Source organism: Gallinula chloropus (genome assembly GCF_964237585.1).
Source record: "Gallinula chloropus genome assembly, chromosome: 3".
NCBI lineage: Eukaryota > Metazoa > Chordata > Aves > Gruiformes > Rallidae > Gallinula > Gallinula chloropus.
This window is the reverse complement of record NC_140087.1, coordinates 69,854,072-69,873,172: the sequence shown is the minus strand read 5'-3', so window position 1 is coordinate 69,873,172 and position 19,101 is coordinate 69,854,072. Positions and strand designations below refer to the sequence as shown.

The 19,101-nt window shown below is 42.1% G+C and overlaps 1 protein-coding gene across 1 annotated transcript in view; it reads left to right on the top strand.

Annotated features, from left to right (window-relative positions):
* The window catches only part of PCSK2 (proprotein convertase subtilisin/kexin type 2), a gene marked incomplete at both ends in the record, with an annotated part of 100,897 nt that overhangs the window by 64,318 nt on the left and 17,478 nt on the right, over positions 1–19,101 (top strand). Inside the window, 3 exons of the mRNA XM_084261107.1 lie at positions 7,857–7,933; positions 13,212–13,300; positions 15,927–16,102. Coding sequence (XP_084117233.1) covers positions 7,857–7,933; positions 13,212–13,300; positions 15,927–16,102 — 342 coding nt within the window. The remainder of the gene's footprint in view (positions 1–7,856; positions 7,934–13,211; positions 13,301–15,926; positions 16,103–19,101) is intronic.

Genomic DNA, 19,101 nt, shown 5'->3' with positions numbered 1-19,101 from the left:
GGCTATATTTTTCTTCCACTGATGGAAAAAAAATTATCCCTTGTCCACCATGTGCCACTTAAGAGAGCTTTTTGCTAGGTGTGAGCTGAATCTTTCCTGTAGCCTGTAGACAGGGCCTGTGGCAAGTTTTGGTGGGCTCTGGATATGGCCCATTGAGAGGGGCTGGGGGCCTGAGCTCCCCTGTTTTTTCAGCACATCCCTCCAAGAGGCTCAAAGTGCTGGCTGCCATCAAAACTCTGTGAGCACAACCTTTGCTGCAGCTCAGTGCCCAGCTTATATTTAATGTACTGACAAAGTTGTCAGTTATTTCTTACAGGAATGTAGCTAAGAATAATGGACCTGAACCTCATTTTCTCTGCTGCCAGCTTTGTACCTCTATTGCTCTCTCAACTTTGCTAGGTCACACTAATACATAACCGAAATATCTGCAGGAGAAAATCCACGTATTGGAAAGGGAATATGGGCCAGGTTTTTAATAAAATGGAATACTAAAGCTATATGATGTGTTAGTTCCCAGTATTTTTCAGTAAAAGTCATTGCACTCTTTATATTTGTTATTATGACAAAAAAATTAAATGGCTCATATGTCTCTAGCCATTCAGATGCCAGCTCCCCTCCCACCCCTTCAAATTAATCAAGGAGTTCAATCTGAAAATTTAAAGCTTTAAATTTGCTACTTGCCCTGAAAATCTTCAGTTGCTTAATTTGCTTTTATTTTATGAATTTAATTGTTTTAGCAGTGTGCCTCCATGTAAACATTCAGTACCCCTTCAGTGTGTTGCAGGTGCAGATAAAGATTCTTGGCCCCAGCCCCCCGAAAAGGAATGTTTGGATGAGCAGAAATAGGTTTGGGGTTTTTGTAAGTTAACTTGCTTTTCCCTTCAGAGCTCTGGCTCTAAGTAATTAGCAATTGGTGATGTGCTTCAGGTTTCTTCCACATCAACCTGAAAATTGTGGAGCAGGACAAGAATGCCAAGAGGTGAATTGTGAAGCAGCCTCTCTATTATAAGCACAAGTTCATTTGGCTGCTTGCTTTTTAATAAAGTCTCATGCCTGCCTCCATTTCTTATTTTCCCTTGTCAAGTGAAGATGCAGGGAAAAGGAGATGGAGGGCATTTCAATAAGTTAGTTTTATTCATAAAACTTGGTTAGGGGAAAAAAAATCTCCACTTCTTAAAAAATCTGCCAAATCTAAATTTTTTCTGAGTCTCTGATTGCTTGCTTGGGGTTCTTGTCCTGTTTGACTGCACACGTCTGAGCTGAGCATTAGCAAACAGCCGCCCAGAGTTAGATGGCATTTAGCTGGATACTCTGGTTTGGTTTACTACACTGAGAAAACATTCAACAGTCTTTATGCCAAAGAACGTAATTAATGATTTCATCTCTTCTTTAAAGCTTGAAAAAGGGCAAATCCTATGAGGAGCAGCTGAGGGAGCTGGAGATGTTTAGCCTGGAGAAGAGGAGGCTGAGGGAAGACCTTATGATTGCCAACAACTACCTGAAGGGAGGTTGTAGAGAGGTGGGCGATGGTCTCTTCAGCCAGGTGACAGGAGATAGGACAAGGGGAAATGGCACAAAGCTGTGCCAGGGCAGGGGCAGATTAGATGTCAGAAAAAAAAATTTTTACTGAAAGAGTTGTCAGGGCCTGGAACAGGCTGCCCAGGGAGGGGCTGAGTCACCTTCCCTGGATGTGTTTAAAAGAGGGTGGATGAGGTACTTAGGGATATGGTTCAGCAAGATTGGAACGGTTGGACTTGGTGATCTTAAAGGTCTTTTCCAACCTTGTGATTCTGTGAAAAAGTTTGTGCTTAGATCTCACTGTGTGCTGTGCTGCCTGGGTGCCTTATCCCCATGGGAAATGGTTTGTTGAGCTACAACCTTTCTTTAGCCACAGCCTTTCTTTTTGAAGATGCTCACGTGCTGAAGAGCACCAGCTGGCAGAGTAACTTGTGCTGGTTTTCTGAGGTTGTCTGCAGGCAAGATAGGAAAGAAATTAGTGGAGGAAAAGTAAAACGAGGTGATGTAGCACTTTTAGTAAAGATCATAAGTTACTTGACAAAGGAAATCTGCCTCATCTAGGGAAAGAAAACAATGTAAAATGATACCAGTGAAGCAATATTTTTTCATAACTTAAAAGTAATGCTACCTAAATGAAAGCTAATAGGAATGTTAACAGGAGACCCCCATGTCTTTCAGCTGTATTGTGGTGGTTTTTTTAAAAATCTAAGCAATGAAAAAGTTTTAGTTTTGCAAAATAGAAAGCTGCATCGGAGGTGCAGAGACAGACAATACATCTTCCTGGAAATTCTAATAGCTGGATTATTAGACTTGCTACTGGGAATATTTGTACTGTTAGAAATTAAGCAGTAGTCACCTTCTGTTTGTAGTCAGTTTATTGTCTTCTGGCTGTAATCCCACTAGTTTTTCTTTTGACCTAGTCCCAGATTCTTGGTGAGGGTTAGGGAAATGGGAAGAAGAGTTTTTTCAGTGAAAAGTAGAAAATTAAATCACCACTGTGTTATTTGCTCGTTCTATGGCCAAGCAGGGCCTTTAACGAGTACCTGAACCTGGGCTGCTAGGAGGGGTTATGGGCACCTCATGTATTAGTCAGGACCCAGCACACTTCTCTGCTTCATCGGTTTCAGATGATGCTCCAATGTATTGTTCTGTGACTGTTTTGAAAGGGAGGATAGGAGAAAAGTGCGCTGCTATCATATTCATTATTCAAGATCTGGCTGGTAGTGTCTGGCTGAGTATTTTTACTTTTATGATGTACCTGTAAAGTCTGGGGAAAAGGTTTATTTTTGTGGAGGAAGATGATGATACTCACCAGGAGGAATTTCAGTCTCTAAGGTGAGTGTTTTGGAGCATGGCCCTTCAGTTTGTGGATATATTCTCGGTGTTGACAAGGTCCTGGATGCAGCTGTGAATTTGCTGGATAGCAATATAGGACATGTAGATTAGTTCATGCAGAGGCTGTTATTTAAGATGTTGCCAATTATTTTCCATTTCCATTTAAAAAACAGAACAGTGTGCTTCCCATGGCAGAGAGGGCTTACTGTATGACTACTGCCTTAGCAACAGCGCTTCTCTTTTTCATTAATGACCTTGAAGCCTCATAGCACCCCTCCTAGGCAGAATACCACAATGTCTCCTGGTGAGCATATTCCATTTTCTTAAGCTTGTGTGTACAAAACTGAATTTCATTTTTCCACCACATGACGTTATTTTAGTACAGTTTCTCCGAGATGTTGCATCTTGTAATTTGAGCCCAGGGCTTTGCTCGCTCTTTGGATCAGGAAAGAAATCAAACAAGCAAAAGGTATCTTTCTGCCTCAGATCTCTAAGGATTTGCAGTTGCCTGGAGAGGGTAAGGCCAGATGCCACCTGCATTAAAAATGTTTCTTGTCTTTTAAAAGTTACGAATCTCTGGGCTAAATTCACCAGTGCTTTAACATGACAGATAGATTCAGACCATGACCAGCGGGACACGTGTCTTTAATTGTTTGTCTTCTGGACTAGGATGTAAGAATAGGCACATTTCTTCAGCTGTGGAGGAGACGAGAAGTGTACGTGAATTACTCTTCAGAGGCTTGTAAAACCGTACAAAAATTTATGGGCTTGCTGCATTATTCAAGGTACATAATTTTATTACAGATCTGAGCAACGCATGGGACAAGTGATTTATTGTTATTGCCATATTTTACATAATGGATGTTTTATGCAGAAGATTTTGCTGCATGTATTTTAAAAAGTACAGGGCAATTCTTCAGAAAATGCCAGGCTAAGCTTATTTTTAAGGGAAGCAGAATTTTATACACAGGCAAAAGTAATCTATTTGTGTAGCAGTATACAAGCCATTACTTAATAAAACACTGAAAGACTCTCATCATCTCATCCAGTACTCTTTTGTTAACATCTTATTTGGGGTAGAGGCTAGAAAGTAAAAATAGACATATGCCTTAAAATACAATGCCATTCCTCTCTTTAATAGCATTTTGGTTATGTAATAGACGTTATTTGTAAGTAATTGTGTGTAGATGGTGACTGATAAACATCAGGTTCAAATGACTTTGCCACACCTAACTGGATTTGATTGAGCAGGAGGGATAGCATTCATCTCATTCTAACACTATATCTAATGATGAGTCTGAGGCTGGAGCTCAATACATGATCAGTGCCTGAGGCTGGTCACTTGAGTTGCTCCCTGAAGGAAAAAAAACAGGCACTATGTAAATATTGAAAAGTAAATATTAGACACTGTGAGTCTAAGAGCAGTAACTGCCAGTCAGAAAACTGAGTAGTTTGGCACTAAAACTGGAAACTGAGTCACCCGAATTGAAAAGTAAAATGTTTTCATTTCAGCGTGCTGTTGCAGGTCCTCATCTGCGCTGGTTTTGGTTGCCAACTCCTGGGTTCCTATCCTGATTAAACCTCTGCATTAGCAATTCCTTCTAGGTGCCTGCAGGGGAGTCCAGCCTGTGGAGGAGAATGGCAGACCACAGGTCTTAATAGTCACTTCTCAAAACACAAGATGAAATATTTTAGCTATCTAGCAAAGCAGTTCCCTTTCTGGTCCAGTATGGAAACTGATTTCATATGTCACTGGTTTATGCTTAAAAAAATTAAAATGGTTGAGGCATAGATAGTTGGGGATGTGATCTTTAAATTAGGAACTTGAAGCAGTCCATTTGTACTTGTCGCTGCTGTTTCATTACCCGTTCCACTGCTTCCATAGTGTGGGCGGAATATTTCTTCATGAAGCTGAAACTCGCTGTCTTTTCTCAAAGACCTTAATGAAGATAAATTGTGCAGTCAGCACTTGTTTTCTTTCCAAGAATTCTTCTTAATTTTGCACTTTGTGGATGGTTCCTGCTACATCAGATAATCTTTTTTTCCTTTGAGTGCAGTGATCCAAAATCAAGTGTACAAGAGCTACAGGATGTAGAAGAGTGCCGCACAACTTTGTTTATAGCCTGCCTAAAGCAACCTTTCCTTAAGCTGACACTTGGTTACATGGGACATACAGCAGTGCTGCAGTCTGCTGTAGGGTGGCTGAATGATTCGTGCCAGAATCCCTGTGCCTGTCACTACTCCTGACATGAGTTGTACATCTTTACAGCTAGAAGGGCTTTTCCATCCATAATTCTGTGCACAGGGGAATTCTAGAGTCAAGAGTGGTTGATAGCTTCCACAAGGTGCCTGCGTGTAAGATGACGTCCTGAAAAAATCAGCCTCCCCAGGCCCCTTTTGAGCTTAGGGTCTGTGTAAGTAGGATTGCAATCCTTCCAGATGCAGGAAAAACTCACAGCTGACCCACGACTGAGTTTAAATTCTCATCTATACAATATTTTTAGAATGTAAACAGAATTTTTGACTTAATAAGAAGCTGCTAATATAATGAACTAATTACATTTAGTACTGAGTTAGACTATACCTATCTGAAATCACTGGGACTGAGCTTAGTTATTTGCAGTCTGCATAGTTTCCAGCCTATGTCTAGTCCAAGGCAGCAGCGTAAGAAAGTTTCTTTAATTTGTGATGGAAATGCATTTCTTTCCAAAGGTTGCCAAGCTAGACTCTGTGTCAGAGGAGTTTTTATCTGCTAATTAAATTACTCAGAGAGTCTCATGGTTTCTATTTTGATTTCTATCAGACGTAGTTCTCTATCTTGTCCCGCTAAGAGTAGGTACTGCACTTGGATGAAGAACAGGGCTGGATCTTCTATTGACAAGCTCATTTCTTTGTACTGCCACGCACTGGATGCAGCCTGGCTCCATGCACGAATCCTTGTTGCAGCTCCCCTGCACACTGCAGAATCCAAGCTTCCCCTCTTGCGTTAAGATGGGATGTTTGTGGCAGATGGATTTTTGCAGGTGCACTTGGATGAGGATCAGGATCCAACCACAGCCTGTAGTGGATGCGTGGGAAGCAGTATGGTCACCAGGTCAGAGACTGTGTGGTATTTACCTGATTATGGCCCCCACAACTTCTAGCAATTCTGTTTTATGGACTGTTGGAGAAGGAGGAAGCACAGCATCTAATACCCCTTCCAGATTTATCTTGCATTAATTTGTCTAACCACTTTTTGATTTCATTAGGCTTTTAACCTCTATATTGCTGGGAGGCAATGAATTTTGTAACTCATTATGTGTTCTGTGGAAAATTACTAGTTTTGTTTTCTGCTGCTTCTGAATTGCCCCTCTGATAATCTCTATGGTTCCCAACTAGTTCCTGTATTATGAGAAGTTGTAAATAATAACTCCCTGTCTAACTTCTCTGTGCAATTCATGATTTATGGACCACTGTCAAATTCCCTTCTTTCCCTGGCTGAAAAGTCATATTCTGTTTACTCTTAGCTCATACAAATCTAATGCCATTCAAAGTGCTGTGTAAGCATTTATGGTAATTAAAAGAAGTAAATTAAACATGCACCTGGGCATAGAGGTTTTAGAAGCACTGAGAAGGTTTTGTCTATAGCTAAAATTATTGGAAGGCATCTTCAGGCTGAAAATCAGGGGTGTGGAGAGGTCGATAAGGAGACTCACAGAGGGCTTCAGCTGTGTCTGATCTGCAGAACACCATCAAGCCATGTGATATGCATTCTGCAAAACTCTGCTCCGTTCAAATGCTGCAAAATATTTATTGCTGAATATAAGCAACCAGACTTTCTGAAATGATCACTCAAAAATGACCTATCTTGAAAGATACTTAGTTGTACCCTCCAAAGATCAAGGACAATGTTGTCCCCATTTTATTCTGGCTTGAGTTTTTGGGAGCTACAGGTTTTGATTCCAAAACCCAAAGACTTTGGTGCTACCAATGGACTGTATATTCCTGTACCCCAGGAAATGAGAATCTGCTGAAGGGGAATGTTTTTAGGAGAAAAGCTATTCAGACACGAGTCTCAAATTATCTTCAATAGCACGCTCAGCCAGATCTTAAAAGGAATACAAGTACACATTAATTAAGAATTAACATAATTCTGTTCCATGAGTATGGTGTTTATTAAAATATAAACTCTGTGAACATACACTTGAGAGGAAGCTTCTAAATATTTTTAAAAGCCTAATTTTCAGTCACCCTTTATTTATATTTTCATTAAGAGAGAAGAAAGAAGATGGCACTTGACTTTGTGAAACTTTCCATTAGCTTCTCAGATATAGCATCAAAAAGTTGCTGACTGTCCTTAACTCTGCTGACAGGGCAAAATCGGTAATGATCTAGATTTATATGAAAGGCAGAGACATGGGATAACATTTCAAAAGCGCCTGAAAGCTGCATTTGTGAAGCTGTTCAGACAACTAAAGGACCAAGAAAATATGCAAAGGGATTTTCAGGCATATGTGCTGACCATCAGTGCAGCTTTCACAGGTGAATTTTGAGAAATGTATGTTCTTAGGCATCGAAATGCTTTTAGAAATGTGTCGTGGTACCACAAATTAGCTTTTAAGAAATAATTCTGTGATGGAAGACCCACGTGTCTGGTCACTTCCAGCACTGTTTGGAAAGCAGGGTTTAACATTCGACCTGCCAAATAGCATGACACCAAAATCCTCTTGTATGTGTTGGTGAGAGGTCCCGCAGTAGCAGCCTGAGCTCTCACACCATTGGTCACAGTATTTGGAAATACTAATGGTCCATGGGAGGCTTTGAATGACAGACAGCATCTTTCCCTATGCTTGCTGGTGTGCGAGATGCAAAGCACAACACAGACCAGTTTGTGTCCAGACGCATCTCACAGAACAAAGAGGGCAAAGTTAACTAACAGCTGTCAGCACCCTGTGCAGTTTGTTACACTTTGCCCTGCATGTCTGTTTTTCTGGGAACTTACTGAACTTCTTTGTGTTTTGCAGAATGCCAAAGCCAGCTACGACTTCAGCAGTAATGATCCCTACCCCTACCCCCGCTATACAGATGACTGGTTTAACAGGTAACTGGGTTTCGATCAGCCTGCTTTTCACTTTGGTTTGCTTAAGAAATAATAAGTGTTGGTTGATGCCTGTGGAATGTCTGTTCTCTCTGGGTGCTGCAGTCTCTCTACAGCTTGAAAATCAGAGGTTACTTCTGACTTGAAGTTTTTTAGGTAACCTCTAAATAACACTAAACAACCATCATATGACTTATAAATGGAATTGTTGCTTCAGAGTAGAGTGTGTATGTGTATATAAGTATTTTTTGGATGGTGACAGCCACATACCATGTTTTCTCTCAGCTTTCCTAGGACGTTACGGTAACCCAAATCTGTATATGCCCAGTACAAGTTTGTCTGGTTTCCCATTTACTGTGTCAGAGGCAGTATCACTACTAGCTAATTTTAAAGGGAGTAAGGTGGAGACAAGAAAAGGCTTTGGGAGGAAAAAAGTCTTTTAATTCAATTGTACACTAAGAAGGCAGAAGAGCAACATCGTGTAGAATGACCAGTTTCAAAACAATTAAATCTTATGTAAGTTCTGAATCATCTGTCTTTTCACTTTCATTTAAGGCCAGTGTACATGGGTGGTAGCACTTCAGGGCTGAGATAGCTGCTGGAGGAATTAAAGTACATTGACTGGGAACATGTACACTGTTCTGCTGTGTTGGTAAACCTGGAACCAGCAGTGTCGCTGTGTTTGTGATGTTCCTAGCACATCATGATTGCCCGAGACCCACTCCTTCAATGTGTTCAGTACTTTGGCAGTTTCCAGCAGCTGAAGGTCTGGCCCTCAAGGTATAGTATAAATAAGAATTACTCAAAAGGAAAGGCTTCTGATTTTAGGACATGTAAACTTTTTTTGTCTTCCAAAACTCACTTTTTGTTAGAATGGAACAGAAATATGTGTCGATAGTTTTTTAAAAAGCCTCCGTGCCCTGGATTCTGCATCTGTCCCATGAAGAAGCCCTTTCAGTCAGGCTAACTGCAAATGTAAGGTAGTCAAGGGTGCAGAGTCCACAGCACACCCATAAGGTGTGTTTATTAGCTGGTGATCTCTGGCTCTGTGCCATCCTCCCTGGGGTCTGTAAATTTGTTAAAATTGTTTCAGGATATTTTCAATGAACTTTCCAGAAGTCTCCTAGATGTAAATGTAATTGATGTTGCCACCATTTACATAGCAGCATCACTGAGGATTTGAAAACTTGCAAAGGTTTCAGGGCTCAATCGTAGGGCTTATCAAAAAAATGCTTTAGTCCTGTTTGACGTGATTTTCATCTCTAACTTTTTATGGGTGCATGGATGGATGGCCTCTGAGCTTTGTATGGGGATTTTGGTTTTATTTCTAAAAAAATCAATTTCTGTTCTGAGTGGCACAACAAAGATGTGGAGCAGCTGTGCTTCCACCTTAGACAGCCTTCCTGGAATGGATCAAACAGATTGCAGAGCTCTGATGTCCTCCTTTGTAGTCCTGCCGTTTTTCAGCCAAAGCATCATACCAATGAGATTTCTCCTTCGTGTCAGGAAAGGACATCTGACACTTTTAAACTAGTATGAATCCAATTAGTGGATGGAAAGTCGGAGAAGAACTAGGACTCTTAATTTGTGAAGGTCTGCTGACTTTCTCACTTTATTTATGCAAAGGATCTTTATAGGAGAAAGATATCACTTAGCTCTGGAGCAGCACAGAGGAAAATTAAATTTACTTTTAGTGGGTAATGGTAGCATGTGCCATTTTCAGTGTAGAACTTCATAAAACTAAGTGTGTTCTGCCAAGCCCCATTAACACTGGTTGTGCTGCTCTCAACTATTTTATAGTGGGGCACAGTTTGCAGTCCTCACGTGTTCTGCAAGGTGGACCCGGAGGCACAGTTACCTCCTGAAGTCTCTTAAAATGGGCCTCATCATCCTGGATGTGGCAAAGGTTATGGTCTCTGGCCCCAGGTGCCTATGTCTAACTTGAGATGCCCAAGTGAAGCCCAAGTGATGCCCAAGCAGCATGGTCATCTGTGGCCGAATGTGTAATTAGTGAGAAAAACATGATTCAGGTATTCAGAGAATTGCAACATTTCCTTGTATTTCCCTTTTCCTGAAGGGTTGGGGAGCTCAAGTCAGCAAGTTGGGAGGAAACAAGCAATGCAGAAATTGCTTTGCTGATTTCCCTCATTATCCTTTCCAGAAAAAAATGATCCCTAGAGAGCATAGCATTCTTTGTCATGAACCTTGGGGTTTCTGTGGTGAGACAAGGAGTTTCCTGCCTCACAAGGCAAATCACAAGAGCAACATGTAAAGCGGTCTCCCTTTCCTGCCTGCACCATTCAAGAAGGCTTTCAGATGAAAGATTTCCTATATCCTCCAGGGCTAAGATGCAACACAACATATCCAGATGTTGAGGAGTAGTTGCAACTGTGTTTTTCTCTGTGTACTTCTTGGCTATAATACTAATCAAGCTGACCTGCTGTTGTAACTTTTAAATTATGATTAGTGGTAGGTTACAACTGTCTTCTTGTGACAGTCTGTCTGTCCATAGCTGGACAGGTGCAGCTCGATGGTGAGAAGTTACACAGAAAAGCCATTCAGAGAAACCTGCAATAGAGGCTCCATTTTGCTCAGTCAGTGATGTATCTCCCATTGAATTTTATGCATGCAGGAGGATCAGACTCAAAATAGGATGGTGTAATATCCCTTTTTCCATAAAGAATACATTTCTATGCAAGCAATTCAAGTGATTTGTGGAACAAGAAGCAGAGGACTGCTTTTTAAAGAGATGAACCAAGGGGCTTTTGTGAGCTGCCAGCTGCATGTGCAAAGTGTCATTAGACCTTAAGAAAAAATGGGAGAGGTTTTTGCATGGAGTATTTCATAATTGCAGCTGCTCTGCTTGTAAGCACAGATTCCTCTTCCACTTTGTGTTTTTTTTAAGGCTGCTGGAAGCACTTTGGCCTTTCCATCTAACAGCCACTGGCCTACAAACTGAAGCAGGGTGGGTTTTGGAAAGGGATGATGTGCCTCGGGCAGGGATTGGCACGTGGGCAGTTCGGCCGCCGATGCAGGGTGAGACAAGCAGATGTCTGGGCAGCCAAGGAGTTTCTTCCTGTGTTTACCGTTCTGACTGCTTGACTGTATTCAGACCCACAGCTTGGGGACCAAGTCAGGATAGGGCATACTGGGTACAACATGGGGCCAGGGCTGTGTTTGAGCCTTAGGAGCAGTGAAGATACCTGAACCAAGCCCAGTTCCCATGCCTGTGTGTGTGCTTTGCCTGCCAATATATGGTTTACCTTTGAAGTAACTTTTTCATGGATAAAAATAATCATTTTCTATCCCCTTGTTTTAAATATTGAAATAATAGTACGAGGTGAACATTGGAGGGAAAAGCTGTGATTTGTGCCCATGACATAGGTCACTTCATAGAAACCACAATGGATTTATCAATGATACATGAACAGCAAATAGGGCTAAATTGGCAAAGTCTGCTCTTTGCCATTAATAATTCAACCAAATGTGTTTGCACTAACTCACAAGTGATTTTTCTCCAGTCAGCAGTACAACATCTAAAGCCTGAGCTGCTGGAACAGATCTGCATCCAGTCTCTCCATCATGCAGGCTGGGGAGGTGAGGTAGGGGGAGAAGACCTTCTGATAAAAACTTTTCACCAGGAAGTTCTAATACAGTTTTTCCCTCTGGGAGAGAAAGAGCTCACCGGAGAGCATCACTGATTTTTTTGTACCCCATCATCAGCCAAAACAATCTTTTAACAAAGCCGTTTTTTTCTGCTTTGTGGTTTGCAGCTATTCCACAGATGACTAGATAATGAACACGTAGCTACAGTATATTTCTTTCAGTTCCTTGAGCAAGGACATGAGGGAAAACCTGCTTGGTTTTTGAAAGAGTATTTTCCAGCAGCTGAATAAGAAATCTGTGTCACTCTCCTTACTGCTCCCTTTCTAAAAGAAACTTGCATGAGATCTTCACCCTTCCATGGTCAACAGTCATTTTCTTTTGTGGAGCTACATTTAAAATATATTCTTCCAAGTCCAGCAGGAATAAGAATGTGTTGCTTCTCACCCCTTTATTAATGTTACCCTCACCTTTACCAGAGGTGCTTAAAGGGAGAGAGGAGGGAAAAAAGAAAAGATTATTAAGACAAAACAATTCTCCTGGCTGCTGGGATTGTTCATCTGAGCCTTTGCATGGCTGCTATAATGCAGCACTGCTAATTGCGTGAATCCTTGGCATGCTATAGGAGTGATGCAGAGTGGATTGATAGGAGCAATAGGATCAAATCTTACTGATGCAACATTGTAAACATAAAAAACATGACAATGGCACAGGTTCCAATAGTTTCTCTGCTGCTGTGCTGTGGGTTTTTTTTAAACTAGATTATACTGTCTGTAACTGTCTTCTCTGTGGTTTAATTTCTGTGACAAATTAGGAGAAAGGAAAATGCAATCTGCCTGCCTGGGAGCCACTGCCAGTTAAAGGGTCCCTGTTAAGAGCTGTAAAGCACTTCAGAGACAACAAGTGTTCTTGAAATGCCACATGTCAGCCCGAACCTGGACCTCTGTGTCAGAGCAGAGATATTTCCCACTTGAGCAGAAAGCAGTAGCTCTGTGAGCGGACAGCTGGAGCACCTTGTCAGCTCTGCTGGGAATTGGGCACTAAAGGAGAGGGGTGCACGTGCCTTGCGTCTGCCTAGCTTTGGGCCTGCCCAGCCCAGCCACAGCTCTGCTGCTGAGTGCAGTGCAGCTCCCTTCTGCTGCTCCAGCTTGATGTTGCAGCCATCTCTTTCCTTAACATTTTTCTGTGGGCAGGGATACACTCCTGCTGGATGTTCGAATAGCAAAAAGGCAATCCAATTTGTTCTGTGGGGTTCAAAATATGGGGTGTTGCACTGTGAAGTCACAAATACAAAGGAATTCCTACCGATCCTGTTTATACACTGCTCTGTCAAGGGACTGTTTCTACTGACTAGCAGTAACAAGGCAGAACATTTTTGACACAGTAGAAAAGAAAAAGTCTGGATAACTTTACAAGTAAATGAAGTGTAAGTATGCATGTTAACCTCAGAGCAAGCGCAGCTCATACTGCAGAGGGGAGATTGATTGTCTCCTGCTTCAGGAAGGAATGAGCTCATCCAAGTATCCAGCTACAACACTCAACGGTTTGCCCTGGAATTGTGTTCTTCTGAAGTCCTGGGAGCTGACTCTGAGGCAAAAACAAGGTGGCAGAGATCTGGCTCCATTCAGCTCATGCGTTAGCTGGGGTTTACATGGTGTCTCTGTCTTCCCTTTTGCAGCCATGGGACGAGGTGCGCGGGAGAGGTGTCTGCTGCTGCCAACAACAACATCTGCGGCGTGGGAGTTGCGTACAACTCGAAGGTGGCAGGTACGGTAGCAATTCAAGGTGTGAATAGTCCTTATGCCACTTTGCCTTGGGCAGAACTTCCCTTGCAGAGACAGGCAGCACTGCCCAGGACAGGACTGCAGGTTGGCAGTGGGCCATTTGTTTATTACTTTGCACAGTAGCTGGAGAGAGGAATTTCTCCACGGCTTTGCCTTTTCAATTGAGGGCCTTATATAGCATTTTTAATAATGCTGCAAAAGAACATCTCTGCTCCTTCCTATGCTAACTTTTGTTTGGATACTGATTTTCAGTGCATCTTCCCAGTGTGGTTGCAGAATCATTTGTGATGAATCTCATTTTGCAAGAGGTAAAATATAAATTCCTGTGCACTTAGGAACTATTTGAAAAGGCAAATCCCATGCTGCTCTTAGGCTTTAGGTTCTTACAGGGCAGGACCTTCCACACTGTAAACCTCTGCAGTCATCAGTTTCCTTTATTTTGACAAGCGATGAGGCAGATTGGAGCAGATGCTCAGTATGAAATGAGTATGCCTAGCACCCAGCACTCACTCCTTAGTTGAATAGATTGAGTACAGTGATACGAGTGAGGGAGGCTCTAGGGCAGCATGGGTCAGTTTAGTCTAGTCTGAAGAAATCCAGTTTTCCCACTCATAGGACTGTTCCATGATGAGAATTGAAGCACAGCAAGCAGAGATAGGATGCTTACGAATTTCACTTTTCATTCCTTGATCCACACCAAAACACCAGTGTGGATGTACCCGTTGCTTCCTGGGAATGGTTCACAGTGTGTGTTCATGGGCAGCTCTGCTTGCCCAGCCCCCGTTTCACCACGGTGTCAGAACAATCTGGGGAAGACTGCATTTCACCTGTCACATACATGATCAAAAGCTGAATCTCCACAGTAAAAGGGCACCAAGAAATGTTTGCTAAGCACTTATCCCCAGAAATATTGCTGAGAGTTAATAAGCAGCCAGACAGGTCTAGTGTTTGTCCCTTTTCTTCAAGTGGTGGGAACATAACCTTCTGAGATGGGACATTTAACAAAATTTGCACACTGGCAGTCATGACCTTGAGAGGAGCATGTGATTTTTGGCTGGCCCTCACCTGTATTATTACTATTACTCTACGACTTAAAGCTGGTTGATTGAAAATCAATTGGTGAAGGCCTTTTCTGATGCCCAACAGCCTACAAATAGCCTTCTATACTTGTCTGCTTTGTGGCAGAATCCCCACGATTTTTGGGGAGCCAGCCTGTCTTGCCTGAGGGCAGCGTGCACCAGTAGCACCACCGTGTGGTCACTGGGAGCTCGGAAACTCAGTAGAGCCTGCTCCTGACATCTTCCAAGGTCTGTGTTTGCAGGTGGAGTTGGAAGTCTGTAGCCAAGGATCTGGGCTGTCTTGTGTTTTGCCTCTTGCACACTTTTTTCCCCCTAAAGTCAAACCAGAAGCCTTGCTTCTTCTGGTGTTCCCCCATGTCCCTGGGGTCAGTAATTAAATCTGTCATTTCAGTGTAGATCTGCATTTTACAAACATGTGAAAGGATTTCTCACTCATTGAGTACCACAATAATTTCTAGCTTGAAGTAGAAGATCAGAAATATCCACCCTTGTTCTGGTTTCTATTTGAAGCTTAAACCACGTTTTCCAGCCTCACATTTGGCTCATGGATGTTGTAATGAATGTAGTAAAAGCACCGGCTTCTACATCAGGGTCGTCACTGTCATTCACACTGCTTGGCTCTGTGCTAGTCATTTCTGCCCCATCTTTATCCTAAAACTACTAGGAAAAGCTAAACTTCAACTCAGGGCAACAAACAAGACTTGGCATGTGTCCCTGGTTCCTTGGGTATGGCTCAAAGGCCTTTCAGAGTTGGCTGTCAGTGAAACTGTCCTATGTGTGGGGTGTGATGGAAGCGAGGCCTTGCACTGCTGTCTTGTCACACTCTCTGGCTTGCCTAGGGACAACACTTCAAAGCTTGATGGAGTTGATGTGCCCTAGGACTGTATCGTATAAACTCTTGACTCGATTTCTGCAGCAGTATGGGTGAAAGGAAGCACAGCTTAGGTTGTTTTTTTTCTCCAAACACTGGCCGTAGTTCTGCTGTTGCGTCTGCATGTTGACACAGTGTTATTTTCCAGGAAATTGTTGCCTTGTGTGTTTCCCCTCTCCAATTAAATTCTGGAGAAGAACCAAAATAAACAGAAAAATTACTTGGAAAACTAATGAGCTGTCAACGCATCACTGAGTTATGAATTAGAGATGGGGGGGACCTTAATTCTTTTCCTTAGTTGCTACAAAATGCTATTGTAATGCTATTAATATTAGTTAAATGCTATGAAATATTGAGGCTGCTGAATACTGCTATTTTAAAAGTGTTTTCAAACAGTAAATGGAATTTGGAAACAATAAAATTTGGAAGCAAACAATGAAGTGCTCTGACTTTCTGGGCCACGCCGCGTTGCTGTGGCTGTTGTGTCCTGCTGGGTAAGCACAACCTGGTGAAACGGGAATGGCAAGTGTGGAACGACTGAGCAGGGGAAACTGCCACTGAATTAAACTGCCTGCAACTGGGGGGGCTTCTCCAGGTGCTGATATTTCATCTTGTTCTGGGTAATGCATAATTCATGTTTATGTTGATTAAATCTACAGGTATTCGAATGCTCGACCAGCCATTTATGACGGACATTATTGAGGCTTCCTCCATCAGCCACATGCCTCAAGTCATAGATATTTATAGTGCCAGCTGGGGGCCAACTGATAATGGAAAGACAGTGGATGGACCTAGAGAGCTAACGCTGCAAGCCATGGCAGATGGTGTAAACAAGGTAACAGGTCTTATTAATAACCTGGGTACTGGTGTAGAATGTTACATATACACTTGTGCTGAAACCAGTTACTTGGGATACACAGTCCTCCCATAGGTGTTGCAGATCACTGTGTAATCATGTAAACAGTCCCAGCTTTCAGTGTATTCTGGAGTTCCGTGATGTTTTCTCTGCAATAGGTAGCATTGCTTTTATTGCATAGTCTCGGGATACTGTGTTCTCCTGCATGGAACTGGATTTATCTCTGGTCAGGGTATACATGCTTTTCACATGCCCACACAGCCAAAATGGAAGAGTCTGGTCCTGTAAACATTGCCTGGATAGAAAGATGCCACCTGTACTACTGACATCCCACTGTCTGGTTTGGTGTGCTACCAATTTAATTACTGGTTTGCATTTGTAGAATCTTTCTGGTCACTCATATATGGTCATTATTACAGTTGTGATAGAGCAACATCTGTTCAAATGTTCATGAAGTAATATAATTCCCCAGTAGGAGGACCATCCTTGTTTATTTCCACCTTTCCACATCTTTCTAGGAACAGTCAGTTGTCTTTGTTAAAGACACTCAGTATTGTCCTGGAATCTGTTAGGCCTGTACTCTATCAGAAGGTTGCATAAAATGTGTGTCATAACTCAAAAAGAAAACACATCAGTCCGAAACAAGCCAACCAGCCTTGCATGGCTCTGTCTCCATCTCTGGTGTCGTGCAGCCAGGACAACCACAGCTGGTCCTGCTGCTGTAGGGGATGAGCCTCCTCCCCTTGATTGGTCATAGATGGCTTTCTGTAATGAAAAGATCTGAAATTCCACAGAGCATCTGGGGTGGTTTTGTGTGGGAGCTCAGCTATTACTCATTTTTCCATCCAAATTATTTCTTCCCCTTACTTGTGCCAGTTTCTCCCACTCTTTATCACCACCTCGCTGTGAGCAGCACATTCAGTTTACCATGTTTTGTGACGTGATAATTAAATCTACTGCTCTGGTAGGTAGGGAAGCATCTAAAGCTTTCGCAAATCCTAAGCCTCAAATGTTTTGCCTATAACAGATGAATTACAGTCATCTTCATGCTCTCCCCCATAAAATTGGCAATGTACTGCAATGACACAGGGAGACGTCAAAAATTTCTCCCGAGTCTGCTCAGTTTTGTAGCATAAACTTTACAAACCTCTGATGAGCTCTAAGTCCCTCTGAAGTCATTTTACACAAGCTGTGTTTCTTCTCATGTCTTTCTTTCATTTCTCTGGTGCTTCCATAAAAATCCCCTTAAATACTCCCTACCTCAGGGAGAATCTTTCTTGGGTATCGCCATATGCTTTAGTTTGTGGGGTTATGCTGGAATTAACCTTCTTTTTGAATGTTAAGTATACAAGGGAGGATTTTTCTCTTCTCTTTTATTGTCTGGTCACAGTCCCATACTTTGGAGAGCTGGGCATTATGACTTTTTTAATGACTTCCCCTGAGAAGTGTTTGCAATTCTCTTTAAGAAATAATTTGCAATATTAAGGTCAGAAGGAGCTCTGAGATCTCCTGGGTTGAATGCTTGTGAAGGAGAGAGAATAGGGACGGTGAACTGGGAAGGATTGCTCTTGTACCTGTTGGAAAGCCCAAAATTAACAGGAAAGCCTGTGTTAGGAAACTAACCATTGAGGAATGAGAGAGCAGGCAGAATGATGTTGGATTCTACCTGAGAAAGATATTGTTGTCCAGGAACAATTACACTTTATTTTATAGGGGTGCTATCCCAGCTACCTCCTGGCAATACATGCACAAGAGAGACAGTTCCACCCCAAATGACGCCCTTTGTATTGTGACTGTAGCTTTATCTGTCCTTATTTTGCTCATTACGTTTCCTGTCCTAGAAGGGGGTTTTGGATATAGTTTGTTCTGGTCTCTTTTTGGAGCAAGCCAGATGTTTTAAAAGACATTTCAAGGTGTCAGTGAATACTGAGTACTCTCCATGGTGCTTTGAAAATGCTACTACAGACCTTCCTGCATGTAAAGGAAGACTAACTTTGATATAATACCCTTTTACCTAGTTTAGTTATATAATATACACACCAAATTCTCTATTGGGTGTACAAATGGAAATCTAATGTATGATAGTTTTCCAGAATAAACCCCCTTTTCTTAAAGAGAAGGCTATCTTTTATAAACAGAGAGGCAAATAAATGCAGGAATTCTTTTTTCTCAGTCTAGGGCTGTTTCTCACCCGTGATGGTTCGTGAATTAGTGATGAAGCTGAAATATTGGCTGGGAAGAAGCAACATGCTGAGAATAAAAATGTGTTATTAAACTAAAAACAATACTTCCAAATACCCCAGAAGGAAATGTAAGATCTCTTGCATAAAACAAGATTAATATCTTTGCTTCTAATGCAGTAAACTAAAAATAAGTAAGTGGGAGTGATATGAAATTCTTACGGGGAATACGCAGTTAACTGAGTTGACAGATGCAGCACTGCTGGCATACTTAGGAACCCAGCTGAAGGAGAAACTCACTGACAGGAGTTTCATCCGTCCCCCAAAATCTTTTCTGCTGTCATGTCCTTTTGAAGCTCTCCTCCCAGCGATGCTGGTGTGCTGGGCATAACTAGTAACCTGATAACAATGATACTAACTGCAGAGACTTCTTGTTTATATATCTGGTTTTGTGGCTTGAAGCTGTGCATCCACACACCTCTTACCTTACCTCTTCCATTTCCTGGCATTTGTCAAGCTAATTCTTTTGTACCTTCTCTTCGGTGTGCTCTTCACTTGTGAGGTAAATAGCATAAATAAAGGCAGCCCTGAAATGGGATAATTAGGGACAGCAGAACCCATCCATCACATTGGCAAGTCCCTTATGGGCTCTGTTCCTACCTGCTTTTCTGAGGCTGAGCACAAGGGGATGGCATGTGCATGGACTTGGTGTCAGTGCAATACATGTAATCAGAAGGTGTTGGGAAGGGGACTCCAGCTGCTTGTTAGCAAGCCACAATCTCCCTCCTGTTTAGTGTG